A 24,171-nucleotide genomic window follows, 5' to 3' on the forward strand; every position below is an offset into this window, starting at 1 on the left:
GGTGTCCCCGCCGCTCGGTGTCCCTGCCGCTCGGTGTCCCTGCCTCAGCGGCTCAGCCTCCCGCACGGGGCGGGGGGGCTGCCCGGGGGAAGCTTTAACCCTCAGGATAAGGAGGACCTAACGCGGCCCGCTGCGCCCTAGCCTCGCCCTAGCCTCGCGTCAGCGCCGGGCCCGGCCAGGTGGATGTTCTCCAGGAAGGTGCCAGCCTGAGCAGGCAAAGCTGTCCCTCCAGGGGAATTCCTGCCGGCCACAGCTTGCCACACAGGGAGCCCATGGAGGAGAATGTCTGGGAGACTGAGGCACGGCCCTGAGGGCGCGTGAAGCCTGTGGTGGTAACTTAGTCCCTGGGAATCTTTCCAGCAGGTGAACAGAGAAGAAGCAGGAGTGGGTGATTTCTGAGGCAGATTTGTTTTGCTGGTGGAAGGGAATTAGTGAAGTGCCCCCTCCCTTCCCCACGGTGGTGTCAACACCTCTAATTTTCTGTTTTCCCATCAAGTCACTGATCATCCTCTTCCCTAGAGCAGTTCAATGGGTAGAAACGTAGCGAGGGCATTGGCAGCTTTTGCCTCAGCATCATCCAGCCCTGCTGAGAGGCACTCGACACACAACAGTGGTAAAAATGCTGGCAGAGCTATGGCCCTGCTCACGCTGGCTCTGCTATCACTCCTGCCGCCAGACGGAGGGAAACTGTACGCCTTAGAGTCTGGGGTTAGAGAAGTCAAAGAGATTGTGAGTCCTCAGAGATGTGTGTGTTGCCACTGGCTGGCTTTCCAGCGATGGGGGCTTGAGCTGGTCTCTGACAAGGCAGCAAATCCGGAGCTGCCATGCTGGGGAATGCTCTGAAACGCTCTGTGCAATCAGGCTCGTTGAGTTGCTGCAGCTCTTCTGTGCGCCAAGTGGTGTTTCTCTTTTGGATGGTTGTGGTGTTAAACGCTTCAGCAATAAAGAGGCTTTGTTGTGGTCGCTGCAGCATTGCTTTTGCCTTGGCTAGCAGCAGCCTTTTTGTTTGAATTAGTGCTTTCCCCGGAGTTGGCTCTGGGAGCATGTGTGGGCACGTGTGTGTGTGTGCCTTTACTTGTGCGTGTACATTGGACACAGCTGTGAACAGGCACTGCTGGTAGGTGCAGCACTTGCCCAAACTCGTTGTTTGTGCATGCCAGGACAATGTGCTTTTCCTCGCTGTTAGGGATGCTGGCCACTGCTGTGGGCTTTAAAAAGTGCTTGAGTGAAATTAGTAGCCACTTTCCAGCTACAGGCAGAAACTGGCTTGAATCTACCCCAATCCTGTATTTAGTTTCAGGAAGTGTCAGCATTTGCTGCATCAAAGGACGGACGAAGCCATACAGATCCTGGCTAGCCAGTGCTGCAGTGGGGTTACAACTGGCCAGGCAGTCCCCTCCTCATCGTGCTGCAGGGACTGGCTCACATGCACCAGTGTACTGTATAATGCATGAGTGAAGGTCATACAACGACCTACTCCTTTGGAGCTGTGTAATTTATTTCCTTTGGCACAGGTATCCTGGTTAGTTCCACCTAAGTTTTGGGGCGATCAGTGCAGTCCTGCTACAGGCTGGTAATAGCAACTCCTCAGCTTTTCCTCATCTTCCTTCCATTTATGTCTCCAGGGTTAAAACTCAGTTCAGAATCCCCAGACCAAATTGAATTAGAATTTAACATTCAAAGATTCAGGCTCCCTTTAGGCTCTAAGGAACAGAATGTCATCCTGTCTCGCAGTTAATAGCTGCTGGGTAGTCGTTTCAAAGCCATTTCTTTTCAGTGAGCTCTACCATAGCAAATCCCAGCAGTGAATGTATTTCTGGCCTGGCTGTGCCTTTAATCCCACAGCTGAGTCTTATGTGTGATCTCTTTTGAAATGCTAGATTTTACTTTTTTTTTAATTCCAGACAGCGATATTTCTAGGACTTGGCATTTTGAGTGGCAACAGGGTTGTTTATAGGAAGAGAACAGAAAGGACGGATGGACGATGTTGACCTAGCAGCCTTACAAACCTACCACACTTAATCCACTTATCACTCTGAATTCCTGAAGCAGATAAATGCTGATAACGGTTAAAACACATCACTGACAGGAGCAGCGTGTTCTGTCCTCTAGAAATACATCAGTGCTGGAAATTGCAAAGCTGTGTGCTACCATGGGGATGAGCATGATACAAGAGCTGAGGAAGCCCTCACTGTTCAGCAGAGTTCTTCCACAGGAGGCTAGTAGGCCTCTGCTTCCTTCTCCCTCCCTGCCTCAGCTACCTAGAAATGCCATTCAGACCTGAGAAATGCTTCCAAACACTGTTGTGACCCCAGAGCCACAGCTGCCTGATCTGTGTGTCCATATCTGAAATACCAAGTGGGCCCCAAGTGTCTTGTTACTGCTTTTGATTGTCCTTGCTGCTCAGCATTAAGACCTGTGAGGAGTGATTTCCAGCTGAGACCAAGCTCCATGCAGCTCACATCAGTATGTCTTGGGGAGAGGAGTTGGTTTTGGTTAATCTGAGCTAAACCTTCCCTGGAGGAGTGCAGCTGCTGCACCAGCCTTGCAGAGCCACACAAAGGCACTTGTTCCTCTCCCCATCTGTCAGGGCTCTCAGCAAGGTATTGGAGCTGTCCCTGGGCTCAGGGGGCTGCAGTGGCCGCAGCTGCACACCTCCCCCTGTGTCAAGACCCTTTCCTCCTGGGGACCTGTCCCACGATGAGCAGGAGGAAAAAGGCTGTAAACCGAAGACTGTTTGGAGTAAACCTCGTTCCTGCAAAATCTGGAGGGATAAAACAACTGATAGAGCTTTTGAATACATGAAGTTTACAGGCTCATGTGCTGCCTTAGTTCTTCCCTCATGTGGCCATCCCCCACCAGTCTCTGCAACACAGCACCCCATGTGAGTGGGCACCCTTGAAGTTGCAGCAAAGTGTTTTCTTATGGACAGTGCAATTGTCTCACAAGAAGTGAGAAAGGAGGAAGCTGCCTAGAGAGAAGTGAAGATCTCTCAGACATGGGAATTTTTATGAGTCAGATGCTACTCAGCTGTTGCATTGCAGATGTCTTAGCTAAAAACAAGCTTTCGTTGAAAATCAAAGACTCTTCATGAGTATAGGCAGCAGGAGTCTCCCACAAAACGTGGTTTTTCTTCTTCAAAAGGCTCTCCTTAGATTTGCCTACAGTAGGTTTGTGAAGCTGATTCAGAGCCAGCATGGTGTGGATCTGAAACAGCCCAGCTGTTTGAGACAAATTTGCTGTCTGGTTGTTCTCACTTTGTGAATATGAGTGCCTTCCTCTGAAGGGACCTAGTGGAGAAGTTGGCTGTGGAGGGACATTTTGTACAGTCAGAGGTACAGGAGAGCCATTGCTCTGTACTGACTACTTATGTGCATACTAGTCTTCTGTGTTGAAGGCAAAACAGGTGATCCCACACTTGAGTTTTCATGTCACTGGAAGGTGGCAAAGTTAGTTTTAAATGCATGGCATATTTTACGGTCATCAGGAGGCAAAGCTCTGTGTGTCAAATTGCTTAGGGTCTAATCTTTGGGCACCCGCTGGTAGGTCTAACACCATCATTGTAGTACAGAGAAATCAACACTGCTGTGGGGAGGAGTCTGACCAAAAAGCAGAAGAGCTTGCATCTGTCAGGAACTGCTTGCCAAATGCGGTGTGTGTGTACATCCTGCCTGTCCCTTTGCAAACGGGAGAGGGTCAACCAGCTTCCTGGGTGTGAAAATACCTGACAAACCCCCATCTCCTTCACCTTTTGGATCTTTGTGTCAGGTTGCTTTCTTACAGCCTTTGACCCCCATCATGGCCTCTAATCTAAAAGTCATCTTCCTGTTTCCTTGGTTGCTTCAGTGTGGAGGTAAACAAATATTTTCTTTTTAATTCCTTTTGTTTACTCTCACGTTTTTTCATATTAGAGCATTTCCAGCTGCTATCTTTTGCTAATTTCCAGAGATCCCCTCTAGGAATTTGCACGCTGCTGCTATTTCTGTCTTTTAAGCATTTCAAAGCTAAGAGAGTGAATCCTCAAGAAAGGGGGAACATGGGAGAAGGGTTAGATAACCTAAATAAAATGGTTTGGCATTTTCCTTGGTATGCTCTTCTCAAGCTAGTAGCTTCTGGGATAATGCAAGAAGATGGATCTCTCCTCTATTTGGTTATAGTAGTGCTTAGCCATGTCTTATACAGAAACTATATTGATGTGTATTCAGCTGTGTAGAGATGAGGGGAAGGATGATGAATGATTTTGAAAAATATGGCCCAGAATAAACCCCACTTGGGTTGTTACTCCCACAGTGTCTGCAGGATTTTGTTACCACCTTTCCATAAGATTGTAATTAGTGTACACAGGACTGAGCCTGTCCCTGAGGACTGTACTGTATCTCAGTTGCTTTTACAGCCAAGAACCTTTTTCTGGTGTTGTAACCTAAGCTCTTCCTTACTTTCAGGCTGTTGTCCCCAGCTCTGTGATCTCTAGAGAATTTTCCTTAACAGATGGTACTTCCCAACAGTCCTTTCTGGGCAGTGGCTGTGCCCTCTCTCCTTTGTTGCCCCCCACCATGCATCCTCGGTGCTCAGCATTCAGCAGTGCAAAGTCTGAGTTGCCTTTTCCAATGCCAGCTCCCGCTGTGCTGAGGTGACGCTGCTGTTGTGATGCAGTGTTAGTCCATGATGACAGAAAAGCAAGCCTGGCTGTGCTCTGGGACAGCTTGAATACCTTGTTATGAGCCTGCTCATAGATACAGAACTCCAGGGAATTCCATCAAAAGCATGAATGGAAAAGCCTGCCCATCCCCTACTTTCTCTCTCTACCCTTTTTTCCCCTCTTCTCTTTTCATGACTCTGAAAGAATCCTTCATTTTGTAAGAATTGTGTGTAAGTTTCCAGTTCCCTTTCTCAAAAAGCCTCCTCCTAACGTGCTGTATATGCGGTGATATGTCAGCTGACAAGAAAATTGATCCAATAGAGTCTGCCTGATATTGAACCCATATTTGGCTGGGAAGCCAAAGAAGTCCCATACCCCACTCTCCTTACTAGCCTGTGGCTCACTCTTAGGTTTTTTCCTTTTTATTAAACAAATAGGGAGTGAGCTGTGATGTGGTTCCCCATCTTATTCATCCTCTATTTTAACTCCTGACCTCATTGTCTACTGAATTACAGTGATAGATCACTTTAAACTGCCTTGTATGTATTATGAGGAAGCACATGAAGGGCATGATCTCTCGTCTCTGCCTAAGATACTGTCATGTATAAATACTTAAGATCTGCAGTCTTCTGCAGATAGCTCCCATATCTAGCATTGAGGCTTGTGCTTTGCTGCATTTTTAGAGCAGCAGAAGTTTGGAGTGATTAAGCTGTGGCTTACTTCTCATGGCCCTGGTGCTGGCCCCTGTACGGAATATGCAATTTCCTTCCTCACTTGCTTTTCAGAATTATACAGTCCCACTGATAACACCTGCTTGCATACAACACCTTCACTGCCACACAGCCGTCACACAGCCACACATGGATTCCCGAGCAGGGTTTATAACTTGGGAGTTTCAAGAGATGTCCAGCTAGCATTTGTCTAGGAAAATCGCTTTCTATTCACCTGCTGTAAATACTGTCATACACCACTGCAAAATCAGTTCACTTCCTGCTTCATTTCCTGTCTTTCTGCGTGCTGGTGTTATATGGAGGAGCTCACAAGAGAAAAGGGGAAGCCTGTGAATGCAGCAGGCTATCGTGGATCAGACAGCAATTACCCAAGAGATGTGGCAGATCACAGAGGGCACGTGCTCTGAATCACTCAGCATCTGACAAGGGCCAGCACTGTGTGCTATGGGTGTGCCTCCTGTTGAATGGTTATTTTCAGTGTGATCCTGTCTTTGGGGCAGCCATCCTCTCCTCACGAGCAGTGATGTTAGATGACTGCTAACAATTATTACCCTTGCAGGGGGAAATGTCGATGTACAGCAGAAACCTCCAATCCAGGTTGCCCTGCTCAAGGAAGGAATATCCATCCCCTGTAAAGTCATCTTCCCTTATATGCCGAAATACACCAAATTTTCAATCTGCTATTACTGGATTAATTCCCTGGACCAGAAGACATCTATCTATAATAGGACAGAAAATGTAGCCATTCCTCCTGGAGAAGAGAATAAGACTGCTGCCTTACCTTATGACCACAGAATCATGCCACTTGAACACACCTCTTCTACTGGCACGTACTATTGCGAGGTCAAATGGAATGATATCCAAAAAATTGGAAAGGGAGTGTTTGTCCTTGCTAGAGGTAAGTGAACAACCAGAAAGGAACGGTAGGAGGTTAAAAATCAGCTGCATCTGGCTATGAAAACCTGATCTTTGCTCTTCTTTTTCTCCACCCAAACATGCCATGAAGTTAGGTATGAATAATGCTTTGTGCCCAATACTTAACTGCCATCAGGGTTGAATGCACTTGGCACAGGTGACCTGTGCTGCTGCTCCCAATGCATAGATGGGGACATGAAGATGCAGTAATTTACATCTGCCCTGCCACTGCCTCCTGGGAGTCCAGATCTGTCCAGGGAGCCTGGCCACTGGGTCAGACAGTGCATTTAGGTGCCACTCTTCAGGAGACAGTGTGGTTTGGCCTTCAGCAGTGTACCAGAGGCAGCTGATAAGGTCAGTCATTAGGGTGCTTGCTGTAATCCCACATACAGGTTCAGCATGCTCAGTTTTAGGGGCTCACCAACAGGTTATGGACTCACCAACATGCCTCCCTCTTTTCTGTTTGGTACAAGGAGTTGGTTGGTCTGTTAATGAGCATACTGGAAAACTGATGCAACATAAGAGGAATGTTAAAGAAAAGTGATAATGTGCATGCTGCTGACTGGCTGGATGTGCATTACTGACTGCTGGATATGAAGAATTTGTTAATATAAATGCAAAGAGCTGTGATGAAATAGCTTTGCTGTACTGGTCAGAGTCCCAGTTCTGGTGGCCTGTGTGCTTTCCACCATCTGTCTTTCTGTTCCTATCACAGAAGACCTTTGCCAGCCTCTATCTACCAAATTTCTTGGCTGTCATAGTTAGGTCACCTCCCTCTATGAAATGGAGCTGCTTATACCCTGTGTCTTCTGTGTGATTCTGCAGCTGAGCCTTGCTCTTTCTTCAGTCGGTACATTTTGAAGGGTGTGTGCATCTCTGCCACCATATCCTGTATTTTAGTTTTCTTAAGGCCCTTTCCAGGGTTAAAAATACAGTAGGGTTGTAATTCCACTCACACTGTGATACTTTTGCCTTCTTTCTTACAGATACAGGGTACATAGATACCTCTTATGGGTGGGAAATCCTTGTTACCCTTACTGTTCTTCTTGCTGTACTGAGCATCACCGCAACAGCTCTGCTTCTGTGGAAAAGAAAGGCAAGTAATAACCAAATAAAAAGCAATACCTGACCTGTTCTAGGAATTCATTCCATTTGCTTCTGAATTGGAAGTCCCCATGCTGAAATTTTCTATGCTGGGTGTCTGATCGAGTTTATTCTCTTAAGTTCAGTTTTTCTGAGAAAAAAAGATTACAGGAAAGATAAAACGAGTAAGTGATTTGTCCATTAAAGAAATTCTGCTAATCATTTTGACTACAGCATGCTCTGCTTTAGAGCAAGGATTTGACACAGGGCAAGAAGTCACACTAGCAGTGTGCTGGCCCTAAGAATATTGATGGAGTTGTAGCCTTGTGATGGAATTTTGGAAAATTGCAGTTTGTGCATACTCAGTCATGGTTTTTGTCAATTAACCAGTTCAGTTGTCTAAAACCCCTGTGAAGGGGCCAGTTGCACCCAAGCAAGACTTTTACAACCCTGATGGCAGGACTTTCCCTATTGCTAATCCTCCTCCAAGATGATGGTTACTCTGTTTCAAGGAGACTGCAGCTGCATTCCTGAGCTGGGGCACCATAGAAGAAAAGGTCTGCAGTGTGATGGGGATGGGAACCAAAGCCTTGGGCATCTGTTTGGCAGAGAAAACATTGAGACAGAGTGAGAGGAGAAGGTCAGGACAAGGACCCCAAGGAAGTCTGTGTGGAAATTACAAAAACTGGGGAGAAAAAAAAGAAAGATAGAGGGACAAGGATCAGACTATACAATCTCCAGGGACACCTTCCATCAGCAGTGATTCTGTGAGGCTGGAAGAATGAGCCTCCGGGGAGAAACTGGGACTGGAATCTGGAGTGAGGAAGCACTAGGAGGATCTTAAGACTGGATTGACAGAGCCCAGATTGGGACCAGCTGGGTAAGGAAGTGGACGCTTGGAAGCTGAGGGCAAGGGGAATATCAGGAGTGGGGAAGAAAGGATTTGGAGAGTGGGAGAAGAAAAGCCAAAAGCAGAGCTGAAAGATCTGGATGAGATGGGCTCTGTGGAAAAACCTCTGGAGTCATGATATTGGAATCCCTGTTGTTTGGGCAAAACCTACTCCTTCTAGTACTGCCACCCTCAGGTGTTCAAATAGCATCATCTGCATTCTTACAGAGATCTCAAGGCTGGCTTAAAAATACCCTTATATCTTTTAGGATGGAATTTGGGATTGTTTTCTAGGTAGAGTACACCCCATAACTCCTTCAAGCTACTCTCTGCCACCACAACAGCAGACTCTGCATGCATTTTTATGTGGAGGCTGTGCTGCTTGCACAGTCCTTCGACTCCAAGGAGCATCAGGCTTCAGCACACACAGTCAGAGATCATGAGGTTGAAAATAGAATGGCAGCAGTTGGCAGCCCAGCTAATCTCGTGAGACTTACCTTGCAGGCAGTCTGATGCAGGGGAAGGAGTGTAAGAGGCAAAGGGAGTCAGCTGGAGACAGGTGCCCATCTCTGTTTGCCTAGACAGCCTCTCCATGGGGATGAGGAGGGGAGGCACTGTCACGACTCCCCAGTTGGCCTCTCTGGGTTTTGAGGTGGACCAGCAAATCTCAGACTTATGGCCTCTCCTTGGGGTCTGAAGAGATTGTGCAGTCATTACATTTGCCCTCCTGCAGAACACAGCCCATATTTCTCACCACAGCTTGCTCAGACCTGCTGGTTTAAAAATGTTTATCTTTAAGAGAAGCTATTTAGCATCCTCCTTAGTTACTAATGGACTGGAAAGCAGTTTGTCGTTTTCATGTGATGTGAATATAATCATCCCACTTCTTTCTGAATTAGAACAGAGATACTTAGCAAAGCCTTCTGCCTTTTCTGCCGCTTCTCTTGCTTGCTGAGCAGGGCTAACCCTTCTCTGTGTGTGAATGGAATGTGTTCAAGGAGAGCTCACCTGATGCAAGAAACATTTCAGACAAAGGGACCTTCTTCCTTCAGCTCCATGCTGGACTTGTGCATTAATGTATCACTGACTATATCATTAATGATTGTCTGGTGCTCTTCTGTAGACTCTGCATATTAGCAAAAGCTTCCCTGCCAAATCCTGATAAAAGCAATTACATTTTGCCTCTGAAATTCCTCTCTTCATTGTGACCGGGGCCCTGCTTTACTCCCTGTCCTATAGCATTGTTCTGTGTTGGTAAATATTTACACCCTTCAGCCAGTGAGGTTTCAGTGGTGAAAGTGCTTTATAAGTACACACAGAGCCCAGTTCTCCTTTCCACTGCTCCAGTGTAAATCACTGGACTCTGCAGTTAACCCTGCAGTGAGAAATGTAACCAGAACATGTTGTGCAGACACTGCCAGCGTTCTTTCCTGTGGAAGCATTCAGGAGGTGTGCAACAGCTGGCTTTGTTATGACTTGGTGTTCATTTCAGTTTTGTAGAGATGTGGTTTTCTCCAAGTGTGTCATTTGGTGTCTTGTCCTGAGCAGGTGTTGTGCCCTAGAAGGAACCAGCTAAATATCCTGAGACAGAAGGTGGAAACGCAGCTCCCTTCAGCCAGCCCACCACCAGCACCTCCTGTCTATGATGTGAGTACTGGAATCACCCTTCATCCCTTGTGTCCACATCATGGTACAGCTGTTCCTTTCCCTGCCATTGTACAGACAATGCCAGTATCATGATGTGAAACATGAGCAATACCTTCATAGCAGCCTGGTCTTGGTGACCTTGCCCTGCTTAGCTTCCCTCAGGGACTGGGCGTGTCAACATCCTGGTCCCATTCATGGCCTCCCCAGTGCCCAGGCCTTGCCCCATGCCCTGCTGGGCAGCACCCTTCCCTCTGCCAGCAGCACAGAGCAGCAAGTCTGGGGCCAGAGAGGGCTCCTGGTGGAAGAGGTAGAAGGCTCTCCAGAAGTTGGGAAGGAAGAGGGACTCTCAGCCCCAGTTTGTACAGCAGAGTGTCTCAAAGACATGCCCTTCCAAGCTAGAGAATAATGGCTCAGGAAAGGGGCAGAGAAATGTGCTCCCCTAAACAACCCCCAGCTGTTTTGAGTTCCTGCTGTGGCACCTTCACTGGTGCCAGTGTCACAGACCACTGCAGTCCTGAGCAGGCACACTAGCTAGCAGGGGAAAATGGGCAAGAAGAAAGTAAAGGGAGTCTCTTTTTAAAAGCATTTCCCTTTTCCATTTCCCAAACTGGGGAATGCTAACTGCTCCCAATCCTCGAGCCCAGGAGCTGCAGTGTCATAGGTAGTAGGATTGAGGTGGCTTCCCTGAAATGTCAGGCCTAGACCTCAGTCAGCTACTTCAAGTAACCATGATTCTTAATCCCATTTACAACCTGTCCAGCTCCACTTTAAATGGATTTCTTTTTCTCCTTTTACTCCCATGGGAAGGCTGCTCCCCTAAGAAGGGAAGGGTTTGTTTTTTTTTTTCTTGTGATCAGGGGGACCAACAAGGAGGAATAAAATGAAAGTGAGTCGAGAAAGATGTTGCCTGAATATTAGGAAACCTTTCTGTCTGTGAGGTCTTTAAGGGCTGGAAAAGTCTCTCTAAGGAAAACCTGTGAGCGCTGCTGCATTAATCATTTAAACTAAACAAAGCAAAGCTCTGGAGAATGTACTACAGAGAGGAGCAAAGCTCTGCCAGGGAGGCAGGAGACCTGATTGAGGGCAGATACCAACGGGAGAATGGGTCTGCCCCTTCTCATTCTCACTCGGGGGGCAGGGAGGGGGCACCATTTTGTGGCCCTTTAGTTTTAGAAATAGTGGTTTAAAAGAGAGCACTATGTATTGTATGTGGTATGTTTATTCTGGGCAAAAGGCAGTGCTTTGGGTAAAGAAGGTTGCAGGTTATAAACCTTTTCATTTGTAGCGAGTAATTTCTTTTTAATTCAGGCTTATACAAATCCAAATGGGTAGTTTCCTGCTGAAGTGGATGATTTCTGCAAGGAGACAAAAAAAAAATCAAATCCATTTCTCGCTCAGTCGGCCTCGTCATGCATCCTTAGCTCCATCTTAATTACATGTTTCATCATGTTTTTCCGTTCAGGCTCCACTAAGGCTAATATAGCAAGCCAGCAGAGCCAGCCTTAGGCACAGGCAATCCCAGGAGCTGGCTGGGCCCCTGTGCTTGCAGGAGCCCTATGGACCTGGCCCAACCAGCCTTCCTGCGAAGCCTGTTAACCACACACCAGCTGTGCAGGGCTCCTGGCCAGCCCGGTGTGCAGGGCAGGTGGCTTGGCCCTCTTTGGCAGGGCTGCAAGCAGCCTGGGACCATCTCCTGCACGCTGGGGGGTACGAGTCTGGCCACTGGAGGTTCCTCTGTTATGGAGCAGCTGCTGCAGCAGAGCTGCTTGTTCAGGCACAAAGCAGCAGCTCCCACTCCAGACAAGGCACATGGCAAGAGCAGGGCTGTCATGTGGAGAGCAGGGAGCACAGCCCTGCAAGGCATAATGTGGGGGGGAGAGAGGGCGAGAGCCCTGGGATGGAAACCTGTATTGGATAGGCCCTCTGGACAGGTGAAGGGAATAGAAAGTTGACAAACCTGATTTCCTTTAAATGATAGCTCTGCTGCCCCACTGCTAAATTTATTTGGGGCTCTGCATGGTGGAAACCCAGCCCTGCAAACTGTTTGAAATCAGGTGAGTTGTGAAAATCTATTGGTGGGTGTTGAACTCAGTGCTTAATTCATGGGTAGGGAAGCAATCTGTAATCAGCACTAGGGTAATCTAAGGCAAGAAAAAAAGGAAGGACAAGTGAGAAGTAACTCCCAATGATGGATGGGATAAAGAAGGAGGTCAGAGATCAGGGGACTGGACAGGAGGCCAGCACATGCCAGCTATGCTATGTGTGTGGGAAAGCAAGAAGCTGGAGTCTGGAGAAAAGTCAGGCCAGGGAACCACAGTGTCCTTGCAGGCATGGAGCTGGGAGCAGAAACAAGAGGAGGCAGCACTGGACGTCAAAGAGATGCTGTTGGAACTGACTGGTGCAGCTCGTTAACTGCTCTGTGTTATCCTGCATGGTAGCAAGGCTTATCCCTGGTGTGGGAAGAGTCCTAACATGCCTTCTGCAAAGCCATCCTGCTGAACATCCCTGGGAGCAAATACCTTCCCTAGTGGCCTTTCAGGTCCCACTATTTACCTTGTGGTCCCTGGGGGTGCCTGTATGCAGTGAAAGGCATACAAAGTAGCAAAAAGCCAGGTAATAAGGGGGCAGCTGGGAACCAACTTTGTTCTCTCTATGCTGCCTTCCTTGACCTCTCTGTCCTCCTGCAGCCCTAGAGTAGCTCTGCCTTACTGCACTGCCCAGAACCAAACCTGTGTATCCTCTCATTTCCAGCTTAGCTGCTTAGTTAATGAGCAGCTTGGAAATAACAATCTGAGGGACTTGCTTCATCTGCTTTACACTTCAAACAAGCTGTTTTGAGCAGCAAACAGAACTCCTGCAGTGCAGGTGCAGTCAGGTTCCAGAGCACAGGAGCTTTTCCAGGTGTGAGGGAGACAGGCTGCTCAGGGGTGGGAAGGCATCTGTCAGCAGGGAGGAGAGTGGCTTGTGTGCCTCCATTGTGACAGTAGCAGGTGATCAGTGACCAACTAAAAGTAATTAACTTGCAAATGGTGTTAGGAGACACCAGCTCTCCAACTGACCAGAAAAGGACCAGCATTGTTAACAGCCTCCACGGGAAGAAGGCTTGTGGAGGGAAGAGAATCCTTTTTGGAGGTTAAACACCAAAAGCAGCCTTCTTGCTTTGCAAGCAGCTTCTGAATGGAGCAGAGAAAGAGGCTGCCTGTCCTGCCAAGGGGACATGGAGCCAGGCTTCTGGAAGGGGAGCACGCAAGACGAGGTCCTCACTGTGAGCATCACAAAGAGCATTGAAAATGAGGATGGGGAAATAGGATTTTCTGTGTGCATGTGTGCACACTCAAACAGGGGGGATGTCTGTGTAGGCAAAGCGGGTTTGGTGGAGTAGGAAGCAGACAGGTGAAATAATTTGACTGTTCCCAGAGTTGCAGTGGGAATGTGAGAGCTCTGTGGTGCTCCATTCACTGTGGCCAACTCATGTCTGAGTGCCTGTTTATTCCAAGGCCTGCTCTCCAATGCTGCTTCTCTATCCTCTGGTCCTGTTCAAAGCACTGTCCTGCTGGCCATGCTCCTTAGAGATGCTGAGTGTTTGCAGCTCTGGATGAAATGAGGGTTCAGGTGATTGGCAGCCCCCAGTGAAGGCTCCATGTTTTGCTCATCCTCCTCACTGCATTTCAGGGCGCCTTGCTCTCTTCACTAATACCATCTGCCCCTCTTGCAGCCGGAGCTCCTCCCATCTTCCTGTTGCCAGAGAAACAGCCACCTTGGCAACCTGCTGTCATCCTTGAAACACACATGGAAAAGTCTTCCTGATTGTTATGTTTGATCCTTCAGGCAGATCTGGAATATCACTTAAACTGACATGCATCTCCTGTGACATGATTACCTGGGGGACAACGGGTGCATATGCATGTAGGGTGTGTGTGTTTCTCTGTGTAGCAGTGTGGGACCATGGTAATGTTTGAGGGCCTGGGAGAATATGGATTTCTTTTTATTATTATTATTCTTTGCTCACTCAAAGAAGAATGGAGAGTTCTGGCTTGGGAAAAAAAAAACAAACAAACAATAAACAAATTGTGTCCATTTTTGACAGCCCCTGTGCTTCAGGACCCCCACCCTCTCCCATTTTCTCACCTTTGTGTCCCCAGAATAATCATGAACAAGAGCTTGTGGTTGTCAGGCACCTAAACAGTCTTGGGCAATGCAGAGCATTGCCCCTTTCCTGTCGTGCCCCTGGTGCACAGCATTGTTCCATGTGGCAAAGAGGTCTTCATTCTGCATTCTGGGACAATTTAGGAGCAGAGGGAGGCCAGGGCATTGGCATTCTTCTCCACTGCTTTACACAGGGTAGGTAACATCAAAGCCTGTCTCTATAAGCCTGAAAAAAGAGATGATGCAGCTGCATTTTAGGGATTTCAGGGGAAAAGAATTTTCCATTTGCCCATGTCAAAATTTTGGAGATGGTAGGGGTTCCTAAAAAATGTCTGGCATGAGATGGGGAACAACCCAGTGGGTAATTAGTTGTCTTAAATCTGAGTAATTTATTTGGCCTCTACTTTCTTCTCTTTTCTGTGTGCAGAGCCTGGATGTGCACCAAGTTGATGTCTATTCTAGCCTCGAGAACAACACAAACAACCTGTCGCACAGCAAGAGTCCTCCTGGGAAGGTAAGGGTTAGGGCTGTGTTCTTGGAAAGTTCCCATATGCCCTGGGCACATGGGGAAAGAAACCCCACAGAATCCCATGACCTAGCAGGCAGTAAGTGTGTCACCAGTCCTACCAAAAGGGGAAAACGGGATGTGGCATGCACTCGCCAGCTGGGCTGCACATGTAGCCTATCTTCCCTCTTCCGGCAGAACCCTGGCTCCTGCAGCTCTGCCAGTTCTGGCACTCATGGTTTTGTGCAGATGCTTTGCTGTATGACATATGCTGAAAGGCATTGAGGGGTTTGGCATCACTGCTCCTTCTGAACAAGACGGGCATTCACAAAGAGTTGGGCAGGTGCTGGTCCCATTACTGCCCTTTCCAGATTATTTGGGCAGCTGAAACACCCTCAGTGCTGAAGGAATCTGTGCACCAGCAGCAGACCCTGAGCACAGCTTTCCTCTCACCAGCATTAAGCACCTGAGAGCCATTTCATGGTAGCAGAAGCTAAGATGGTTTGAGCAAAGGCTGTGCTTATACAATCTCTGCTGTCAGCTCTGGTGCTCAGGAAAAGGCAATGTGGGTATGTTTTGGACTTGGATCTTCTTGCTGGGCTGAGAATTATGAGTGAGAGACAAGGAACTAAATTCACTCATAGTGAAAATAGAGGCACCTAGAAATGTGCAGGTGTAAATTAGTTGTGGGGGCCACATGAAGCAGATCAGAGGCCGACGGAGTCTTCCACCCTGCCTTTGGCAGGCATCAGCTGTTTCATGTGGACAAAACTTGCATCAGGTGCCCCAGGGAACGTTTCTTTCCTATCCTCAGAACTTAATTTTTCTTCTCCAGACCCCTTATCTGCTTAAAAAATACATTCTCTTCTAATGCTAGAAAATGTTCCTGAAAATGTCTGCTGCTTCCTCCCGCTAATGTTCTGTTGGGGAGAGCTCCCCTGGTTGCACCATCCCTCTCTTTCATGAAGGACAGTATTTTCCAGTGTCCAAGACATTTTCACAACTCCCACCTTTTAGGAAAAGTAGTCTAAAATCAAGCAGCCCCCTTTGTGTCAGAGCTACTTGCCATGTGGTCTGGTCCCATGGCCACTGGCCTCCTGCAGTTACTGCTGTGGCATCACCATGGTGGTGTAGCAAAAGCAGGGGCAGGTCCCTGATTATTGAGGGGAAGGATGGGTTGTTCTAGATAGGTATGTCTTACATGACACACTGGAGAAGACAGCATCCCTGTGTTTGTGTTTTGCTGCATTTTGAATTAGTTGGATAGGGTCTTTCTTTCTGACCATGTTTATTCTTCTGTATACCTTTACCAGCTGCTCCTTTTGAAATTATTCAGTCTGCATGGTAAGATGAAGTATGTGTGGGGTTTTCCCCGGCAAGGAGCTGTCTGGGCTGTGCTGAGTTGCTTGTGTGTGGCCCACAGCATGCAGCTGCTGCTTGGAGGGGCAGAGCATCTATAAAACAGAGCAAAGGAGCACCTGTATGTGAGGAGGTCTGGTGCCAGCAGTCTCTGCCAGGGTGGGGTAAAGGTCAGAGCAGAGATGGGAGAAGGAGAGGAGAAGAAAACAATGTGCTCACTGAGAGCAGACAACTCCAAGTGTCCTCAGTTCTTGTGCTGCTCTGAAGAAAGGGATGTGTGAGTGGCAGGGTCCCATGAGCTCAGCACTGGAGAGTTTGCACTATCCACTATGGTTGCAAGCACCTTGATCAGCTTCCCTCAGTCATCCTGGGATGTGACCACCTGAGACACTTGTCCTCCAGCTGTCTTTGCCAGAATATAAGAGGGTGTTTTCCCTAAGAGTGCGACTTCTGGCTCAGTGAGTTTGGCCTGTGAGTGGGAGCTCAGATTGCTGAACAGTGGCTGACTCTGCTTCAGAGGGTCCAGCCCAACCCTTGCTGCTGGGTGCTGCACATAGAGGGAGAGCTGTAAAGGGAAGCAGGGCAGAGAGCCTCTGAAACGAGCATTTGCATGCTGTTGGTCTGGACCGTCAGCCAATTTGGGTAGCAAAGGGTTAATCCTGCATGCTTTAGAGGTGCCTCCACTCAGCACTTTTGTAGCGTTTCCCTTTGGTGGTGGCAACAGAGAAAATGCTAGTGTAGGTAGGGCTTAGTTCAGCCGGTGGCATTTCAGCTGCTTGCTGTGTAACCTTGCTTACAGCAGGCCTGTGCCACACAGCACTTAAAATATCAGTCTGTCAGCGCCTTGTCTACACAAGGAACGGTCGTGAGGAATAGACTCAACTGTTGAAGAAACAGGATTGAGGAGGTCAGGGAATTCCTCCTTCACAGAATCCAAAGTGATTTATTTTCTTACCGAGTCCAATTTTCCCTCCCCTCCCTGTCTGACAGTTTTTTTGGGGAAGAGTGACTAGTAAAGGAGGCATCTTTATCCCTTGGGCTGGATTAGTCATGTTCGCCTCTGGTGGAGCAACATTTCTCACTGTAGTGGCTTCTGTTTCAGCAGATCACTTATAGCCATTTCTAACAGAACAAACGTCAGTGTCTGCTTATTAAGAATTAATTCATCATCTTTTAAATAATTTTCCTCCATTTCTTTTTTCTCCTTTCCATCATTCAGCAGACACCTAAGAAGCAAGAAACTCTAGAAGAATCCTGTGATACATTGTATGAGAATATCTAACGGGGAAGATATCTGACCCCATGTGGACCAGACATCTTTCTGTATGGCAGAGCTACTCTCTTACATCCCAGATGAGATGCAGATACATGCAGAGATCCACAGTGACTTCAGAACACAACCGCGAGGGAATTGTGAACCCCTGGCTCCTTCTAAACTGCCCTTCATTAACAACAGAATGTATCTGTGAAAATCCCTCGGGGCTCAGTCTGCATTGATGCAGCAAAGCTATTTTGCAGCAAAGCTGTTTGATGCAAAAGAAAAGCTGCTTTTGTCAAGCACTTATCTTGGGAATGGGCAATCTGTGAAGGTTTCTCTCACCTGCCCCGGCTGAAATACTTAACTCTTGATCCTCTGCAAGTGGTAGGACAATCCAGAGTCCTCCCTGCTTGCCGGCTTGATGTTCTGATCCTGACCTGCAGCGGCCGATCTGATCTGTGCTTGTGGCTTTTTGGAAGTGGCCATCAGGACTTCATGCATAATTTAACCAGATCCAAGCATCCACCTGCCCATTTTCCCTTTCTCAGGAACCCCACAGCAAACATGCTTTCTCATAATCTGCTAATCCCATCAAGTAGTCACAGATGCCTGCTGTGACCTTACTCGGGCGACTCAAATCAGTGCCTCCAAGTAAATGCTTCCCCTTCAGCAGTAGCAGCAGTACATGGTGAGGACTGGATGCACTGACAGAGATAAAGGTGGAGAAAAGGAACACAGAGAAAATACCCCTTCCTAACAATGTCTCAGAGACAGTGCCCATTCCAGGACAAGAAAAAGGAATAAGGAGGTGGGAATGTGAGGAAACTCCCTTGCTGAGGCTGCACAGACCAGGCTGGTCTGGAGCCCAGATTCCAGCCCACAGAAGTTCAAGCCGAGCTCCCCAGTTTCCTGTTCTGCTTGGCAATGGGCATTTTTATCACATGGGATCTTGAGCCTCTGAGGGAGCAGGCATAGTACCTCTGCCCCACCAGAACCAATAGGTTTGCCTTTGTTTCAGCTGGCTTCTACAAGGAGTATAAAGCTCCTTTGCCCCTCCACCATACATTATTGGCTGGGGAGACCAGTTCTTAAACTTGGAATGACTGGGGGAAGGAGGAGGGAGGCCTTAGAAGTGAATTTTCTATTCAAGTTCTTCTCTCCCCTGTCAGTTGGAACTTGCCTACCATTTTTGCTGATGCATATTCTGGTTCTGGTAGGGAAGAAGTTACATTAAATATCCATATAACATGATCAAACCAGCAGATCAAAAAGCTGAGGCTGTTTTATCTCATATTAAAAAACAACAATGAAATAACAACCAAACAAAACTAACCCAAAATAAGAATATGCAGCATAACTTGAGAAGAATCGTAGAAACCTCTTTAAAGAAGAAGATCAAATTAAAATTGAGCTCCAGGGTCATAGGACCCTCTCTAGCTGAAGATAATGTTGCTATGTATCAGAGATAGAGGCTATGGAAAATGTCTCCAGGGCCTCCAACCTTCCTATACTATGTTTAAAGAGATAATCCGCTTATTGCTTTGCTCTTTTTATTAGAAGAGATTTCAAACATGCATTTTGGACTTTCTTTAACCACAGAAAAATGCTTTTTCTCTTCCCAGTGCTGAGGAATTCATTGCAGAAAGAGCAGTGAATAGACAACATGGCTTATTAGACCCATTTATTATTTGTTAAGTGATCACAACAATTATAAACAAGTATTTCTGAAGAAGAAGTTCTAGATTTTACTAATATGACCAGGAAACATTTGTGTTCACTGAAGAATTTACAGAGCATTGTACAGGTATAACAATTCCTTTCCTTAACGAATTTGAAGAAATGATGAGATGAATTATAAATATGTTGCAGTATGGCAATAAAATATTCAGCAGATGCTGGTGGATTAGATGAAAAGTAAAATCTTTCAAAATAATGATGCTTAGGTTTTGTGTTTTGTTTTTTAAATTTTATAAATGCTAAAAATACTGGGTGCTACTGGAAATTTCCTGGCAAGGCTCTCTCTTTGCAGTGAGTTAATTTGTCTTGTGTTTCTGTTACCTTTTTAAGTAGCATGTTTCTTACATTTATGCCTGAACAATTCTATATATTAAATAGCTGAAGCTGTTTAAAATGAAAGAAAGAACTGTATTTGGAATGAAAAATGTTAATCTAGAACAGTCAGTCCTAAAGTACTGGAAGAATCACACCAGGTTCTGATTGATTTTCTGATTGAAAAACTAAAAATTTCCAAGAAACACTGGCAAGTGTGGGGATTTGGGCTGTGTGCCAAACCTTGTCAAAATCGAGGTGGAGGTCGCTGTGTTGATTTCAATGGCTTTTGGGTTGGCCTTGTGAGGAAGGCTAAAAGGCTGCTGCACGAGAAAAAGGAAGTTTAAAGCTATGTAGCCACAATCTAGAATCACTTCTTTAACATCATGCACCATGGGGCAGCCATGGCAGCAATGGCATGTGTGAGAGAGAAAAGCATAAAGCAGAAGGCTGTGAGAGCAGGGATGTTTTTAAATGGTGTGGAGTTTTCCAAGGTGGTATGAGGAAATGCCTGCAGGCACAGGTCGGAGCAACTAGGAAATATAATTTATATAATATTGGTATAGCTACTTCGTAGCAGAGGTTTGTTCAAGGAAAAGGCAGTCATTTGATCTTTTTGTTGTCATTTGGTCTTTTTGTCTTACCTGGCTCTGTGGCCCATGAGAGTAGGTGCAGAAAAAGAGTATTACTAGCAAAAGGAAATTAGTTCATTTCTAATGTTAGGCAGCTGGGGAGAAAAAAATAAAGGAAATTATGGATCAGTTCCCCCAGCTCCACAAATGTGAGAAGCAGTGACTGTCTTCTTGTGCTCACCCTACACATTTTGCTTTAAACTGAATGCTGAGGATGGATTCCACTTTAAAACTGTGTCTCTAAGGGCTTCAGCTCCACTTACTTCCCCCAGCATGGTGCTGTTATGCACATGGCAAGCTCCCTGGTTATAGAGGTATAACCTCTGATTCCCAGGTGTTGAATTATCCTTTTCTCTTGTCAGGATTTCAGGGAAGTGGAGACCTGTTAAGTAAGCAGTGGTGCAGGGTGGAAACGCATTGCCTGCCTTCTTCTAAAGGAGGTGCTGTGTTAGCACTAGGATCCTTTGCCTTCTTCACTAGGCATGAGCCTTTGGTCCTGAGAGATACAGTGTCTCATTGTGATCATCCTCAGTCTCAGCTGGCATTGCTGCAAAGGACGTTGGTGACACTGAGGTCGTCTATTTCCTTTAAATGGACTCCTTCATAATGCTTTACAGCAAATCCTAATTTGAGAATGCAAAAACCAGGGCACACTTGAGAGGTTCATTGGTTTGATCTTTTTCTGCAGAGGACAAACTCTTGCATGGGTACTGTTTCGTCACATGAAACAATGCAAACTATATTTTGTCTTTCTCTGTAGACAAGACCTTACTGTGGTGGGTAACACCAGTGAAAACATGTCTAAAGTGTTCTCCTTTATTGCTTCTGTCTTCTCTTCTTTAGCATTCTCAGGGGTGTCTCTACTGCAAATCATCTCTAAACACCCAGCTAGGGCTGGTTCTTTATCAAGGGAAGTGCTTGACTGAACAGCACCCAAGAAAAATGGTTACTGTGGCTCTGGTTTCCTCCACTGTCCCACCCAGCAGTGCCATAAGGGTGTGTGAGCCTGGGCCAAGGGCAGGGGTCTCTCGTTCCAGCTGGACTGTCTCTTGGAAAGACTTGGTGTTCCTTCAGCCCTTGGCCATGCAATGTTATGACCCTGTGAGACAAGGATTTAGGGAAGGCAGTGAGTGAAGCCACCAGATGGTGCCCTAGGTCCTCTCTGCTCTCTTTCGTGTCCCCTGCATGCCCACATGCCCCCACCAGCTTCCCTGGTAACCCCCAGACCACAGACTACCCGGCGGTGGGCAGCTACAGCCACGCAGAACATCCCCAGCCATGACTGTCTTTTACCCCTGGGGTTGGTGACTCTGACACTCCTCAAAGGTCTGCACCATGGCCCAGGTGCCACCAGCACCTGTGAAGAGATGGGAACAGCACAGGTTCCCCTCTTTTGCATCCGTGATGTCTGGAGCAATTGCTTCATCAGATACCAATGTCAATTGGATCAGAGTGGCATCTGAAATGCAAAATTGGCCAGATGTTGGGGGCTGCTTGGAGCTGCCACCACTTTCTTTCACCATTTGGAAATGACATCTTATCTTGGGTTTGGGAAAATTTACTGTGTTTCCGTGGTGAAAAAATCCTTTGCATCATATGCTGCTTCTCTTCTTTACTGTGTCAGGAAGCTGATGAAGGCTCAGGATCACTCTTTCTGTGTTTTGGGATTCTGTGGTGGTCAAGATTTGTTATGCACAGTGAAGTATCATTGAGAGTTTATAAAGAGAAAAGGAGAAGCTCAGAGGGCACCAAGAGATCTCCAAGAGAAGAGAAGAATGTGAACCTTCAGTGTCTTCTCTTGCTTGATTCTAGGGTAAGTCTCCACTTACTGTGAGGGATCAAACGTTTTTCTTTGTTAATGATAAAGTAGAAATGCAGATTACTGTTAGTAACCAGTATGTTACGAGGTCTTTCACTGTTAATAACCACGCCTGTAAACTGCTGGAATGTGTTGTGAGCTGTGGATCTTCAAGGTTCACAACATCTATGCATCACAGAGCTGCAACTACTCAGCTACCTGGGGACAAAGTGTGATGGTGTTTTGACAATACCAGGCAGGTTCCTGTGGAAAGTGACACAGGACGGGAAGCTGTCAGCTTCTGAGCCAAGGACTGGTTCAGCGGGTGGGACAGGCTCCTGCTCTAGCAGGAAATCTTTCTCACTAGCTGATGAACTCTCTCCTAGAGCTCTCTCCTAGAGCTCCTCTTTTCCTTCAGCTTTTTGAAATATGTGGGTTGTGTTATATTGCTCTGGGCCACATGAAGATTTGGATATACAGCTGGTAAGGCCAGGCAGGTCAGCCACCCTGCTTTAAGGAGTCAGAACATAATTATCCAAATTGGAACAGGGTGAACATGAAAAAGCTAACATATGGGCTTCTTCAAAACGTTATGTCTTTTAATAACCTGTCAGGGCCCTCTGGTTTCTATCCCATCTGAAAGATTCATCTGCCTACAATTTTGTGCAATGCTATCTGAGCACTTCCAGGGGTAATAATTGTATCCAAAATACCTGTGGCACAGTGAGCTTCCCTCCCTTGTGAGAATTAGGGCTGTAATGGTGCTTTTGGCACTGACACGTGCTATTAAAATCAAAGGTTTCAGAAGTTCTTGCAAGGCTCAGTATGTCATTTCAGTTTCATGCATGGAAAAAATGGAGACTCAGGAGCTTAAATAACTTTTCCAAAAATGCAGAGCATCAGAGGTGAAATCTGGAATAGAATCAAGGTTTCTGTGCTCTTATCTGTATCGGGTTGTCCAGGAAGGAGCCAGTAGCTGGGCAAGTAAGAGCTGCTGAGCTACTTAGAGTTCAGGGGAAAAGAAAGTTTCTTCCTGAGTCACCAGCACTGGCTTCTGCAGCATTTTGCTTTTCATTTTTGATTTCTCATGCAGGTATCAGTCAGACTCACATCTGCCAAGCTGAGGTCTGTTTGCTGAGGTAGCAAAGCTGCAGAAGAAGTTACTCCTCTCTCTTACAGAGGCAGGCACCATTTTGGCAATAAGGAAAGCTCATCAGATCCAAATTACCATAGAAAGCCCAAATGTGTATGCTGTAGTTCCCCAAATAAATGCTTATAGAGGGAATGTGCTGAGTTGTTGCTCATCCAACCCATGAAGTCTTTCTGATTGCTGAAGAAGTTCCTTAGCTCATGGAGAGGAAAGCAAGTGGCTCAGCTGAGTTACAAAGGCTCTCTCCACTTGCAAGGAAGGTAGGCAGGGAAGTCCCTACCATCACAACAATGAGATGCTGAAGAAGGAGGTGTGAGGAGAGGTGATAATGCTGATAATTAGGAGAATGGAAATGCTTGCCATTCTTCTTATGTTTAAAGGAAACTACAGTTTTGAGGTGATGTAATTCCTTCTCAGTTGGGTTGTTTATTCAAGCAGTGCAGGGCGGTGTTGTGCTGGCACATGGCGGAGAGAAAGCAAAACTTCATCTTGGCTCCTGCTCTTTTTTGGGATATCTGTGCACTTTCAGACTCATTCAGGTAAAGACAGGGTGTGAATCTGAAGAACAGCAGCTCTTCCAGCATGGCCCTCTGTACAGACTGGCCCTTTGATAAGGAATGTGCAAAATGCAGATGGGGGTTCTGAAGAAACCACTTTAATAGGAGGAATTGTAACTCTTCTCCCCAAAAGATTTAAAATAATCTCACTGTCCATAAAAATCAGGTTAGCTATTTTGGGTTCCTGCCTAGCTAAAATGAATGCAGCGTCTCTCATTTCCAGTCATGATAAGTCACTAGATATCAATTCTTAATTGCTTGATTAATCTTGAATTTTCAGAGCTGACAGTGACTGTCCCGGCACTTAGACAAGAGCTACATTTAAAAGAAAGGAGAAAATGCTTCTTTTTTTCTTTTTTTTTTTTCTTCAAGCATAGTCTGCAAGGTAAGAGCATGAAATTACAGAGAGATTTGTAACATATGTTGTCCTGAGAAAGACGGACCATTAAGCAGAGTGCAAACAAAACAGTCACAGGTTTGTGGTAAACTAGGGGGAGTGATGAATTTTAGCATATGCTTCAGCAATTCCTTACTAGACTATCTCAAATATCAGTACACTTACATTTGCTGTATGTTTGTGCATGTTAGGCCATGTTTTTCATTTAAATAATTAAGCAGAAAGGTTTCCTTCATGAAGATCATGACATTTCTAGGTAGAGAAAGGCAATTTAAGATCAAGACTTATGCAGGACTGTACCTTTGTGTGCCTTGTGTATGGATGGACTGATAATGATCCCTGCATACACACCCCTCTCTAAGAGATGGTGTTAAAAAAATATGGATCAAATTTAAAAAAGACATTCAAACTCCCAA

The 24,171-nt window shown here is 46.4% G+C and overlaps 1 protein-coding gene across 3 annotated transcripts; it reads left to right on the forward strand.

Annotated features, from left to right (window-relative positions):
• Positions 1 to 377: 377 nt before the first annotated feature.
• Positions 378 to 21,714, forward strand: NFAM1 (NFAT activating protein with ITAM motif 1). Of its 3 annotated transcripts, none has more exons than XM_085048196.1 (6): positions 378 to 3,853; positions 5,930 to 6,268; positions 7,272 to 7,381; positions 9,806 to 9,904; positions 14,478 to 14,564; positions 21,478 to 21,714. In XM_085048196.1, the coding sequence occupies exons 1-6, from the start codon at positions 3,799 to 3,801 to the stop codon at positions 21,685 to 21,687; spliced, it is 900 nt and encodes a 299-aa protein (XP_084904322.1). In that variant the 5' UTR covers positions 378 to 3,798; the 3' UTR covers positions 21,688 to 21,714. The 3 variants fall into 3 exon arrangements, with proteins under 3 accessions (XP_084904322.1, XP_084904331.1, XP_084904336.1); XM_085048205.1 differs by lacking the exon at positions 21,478 to 21,714 and adding an exon at positions 17,134 to 19,105 and having other exon boundaries at positions 382 to 3,853; XM_085048210.1 differs by lacking the exon at positions 21,478 to 21,714 and adding an exon at positions 17,137 to 19,105 and having other exon boundaries at positions 384 to 3,853.
• The last annotated feature ends 2,457 nt before the right edge of the window (positions 21,715 to 24,171 follow it).

This window comes from Lichenostomus cassidix, chromosome 1Aa (genome assembly GCF_008360975.1).
Source record: "Lichenostomus cassidix isolate B80296 chromosome 1Aa, HeHo_3.0, whole genome shotgun sequence".
In the NCBI taxonomy this organism is placed as follows: domain Eukaryota; kingdom Metazoa; phylum Chordata; class Aves; order Passeriformes; family Meliphagidae; genus Lichenostomus; species Lichenostomus cassidix.

Bases quoted from the DNA above. Each gene is read 5' to 3' on its own strand.
- NFAM1 (XM_085048196.1), top strand. From the start codon at position 3,799: ATGGCCTCTAATCTAAAAGTCATCTTCCTGTTTCCTTGGTTGCTTCAG. The intron at 6,269-7,271 runs GTAAGTGAACAA...TCTTTCTTACAG, and splicing joins AGTGTTTGTCCTTGCTAGAG to ATACAGGGTACATAGATACC. The intron at 9,905-14,477 runs GTGAGTACTGGA...TTCTGTGTGCAG, and splicing joins CAGCACCTCCTGTCTATGAT to AGCCTGGATGTGCACCAAGT.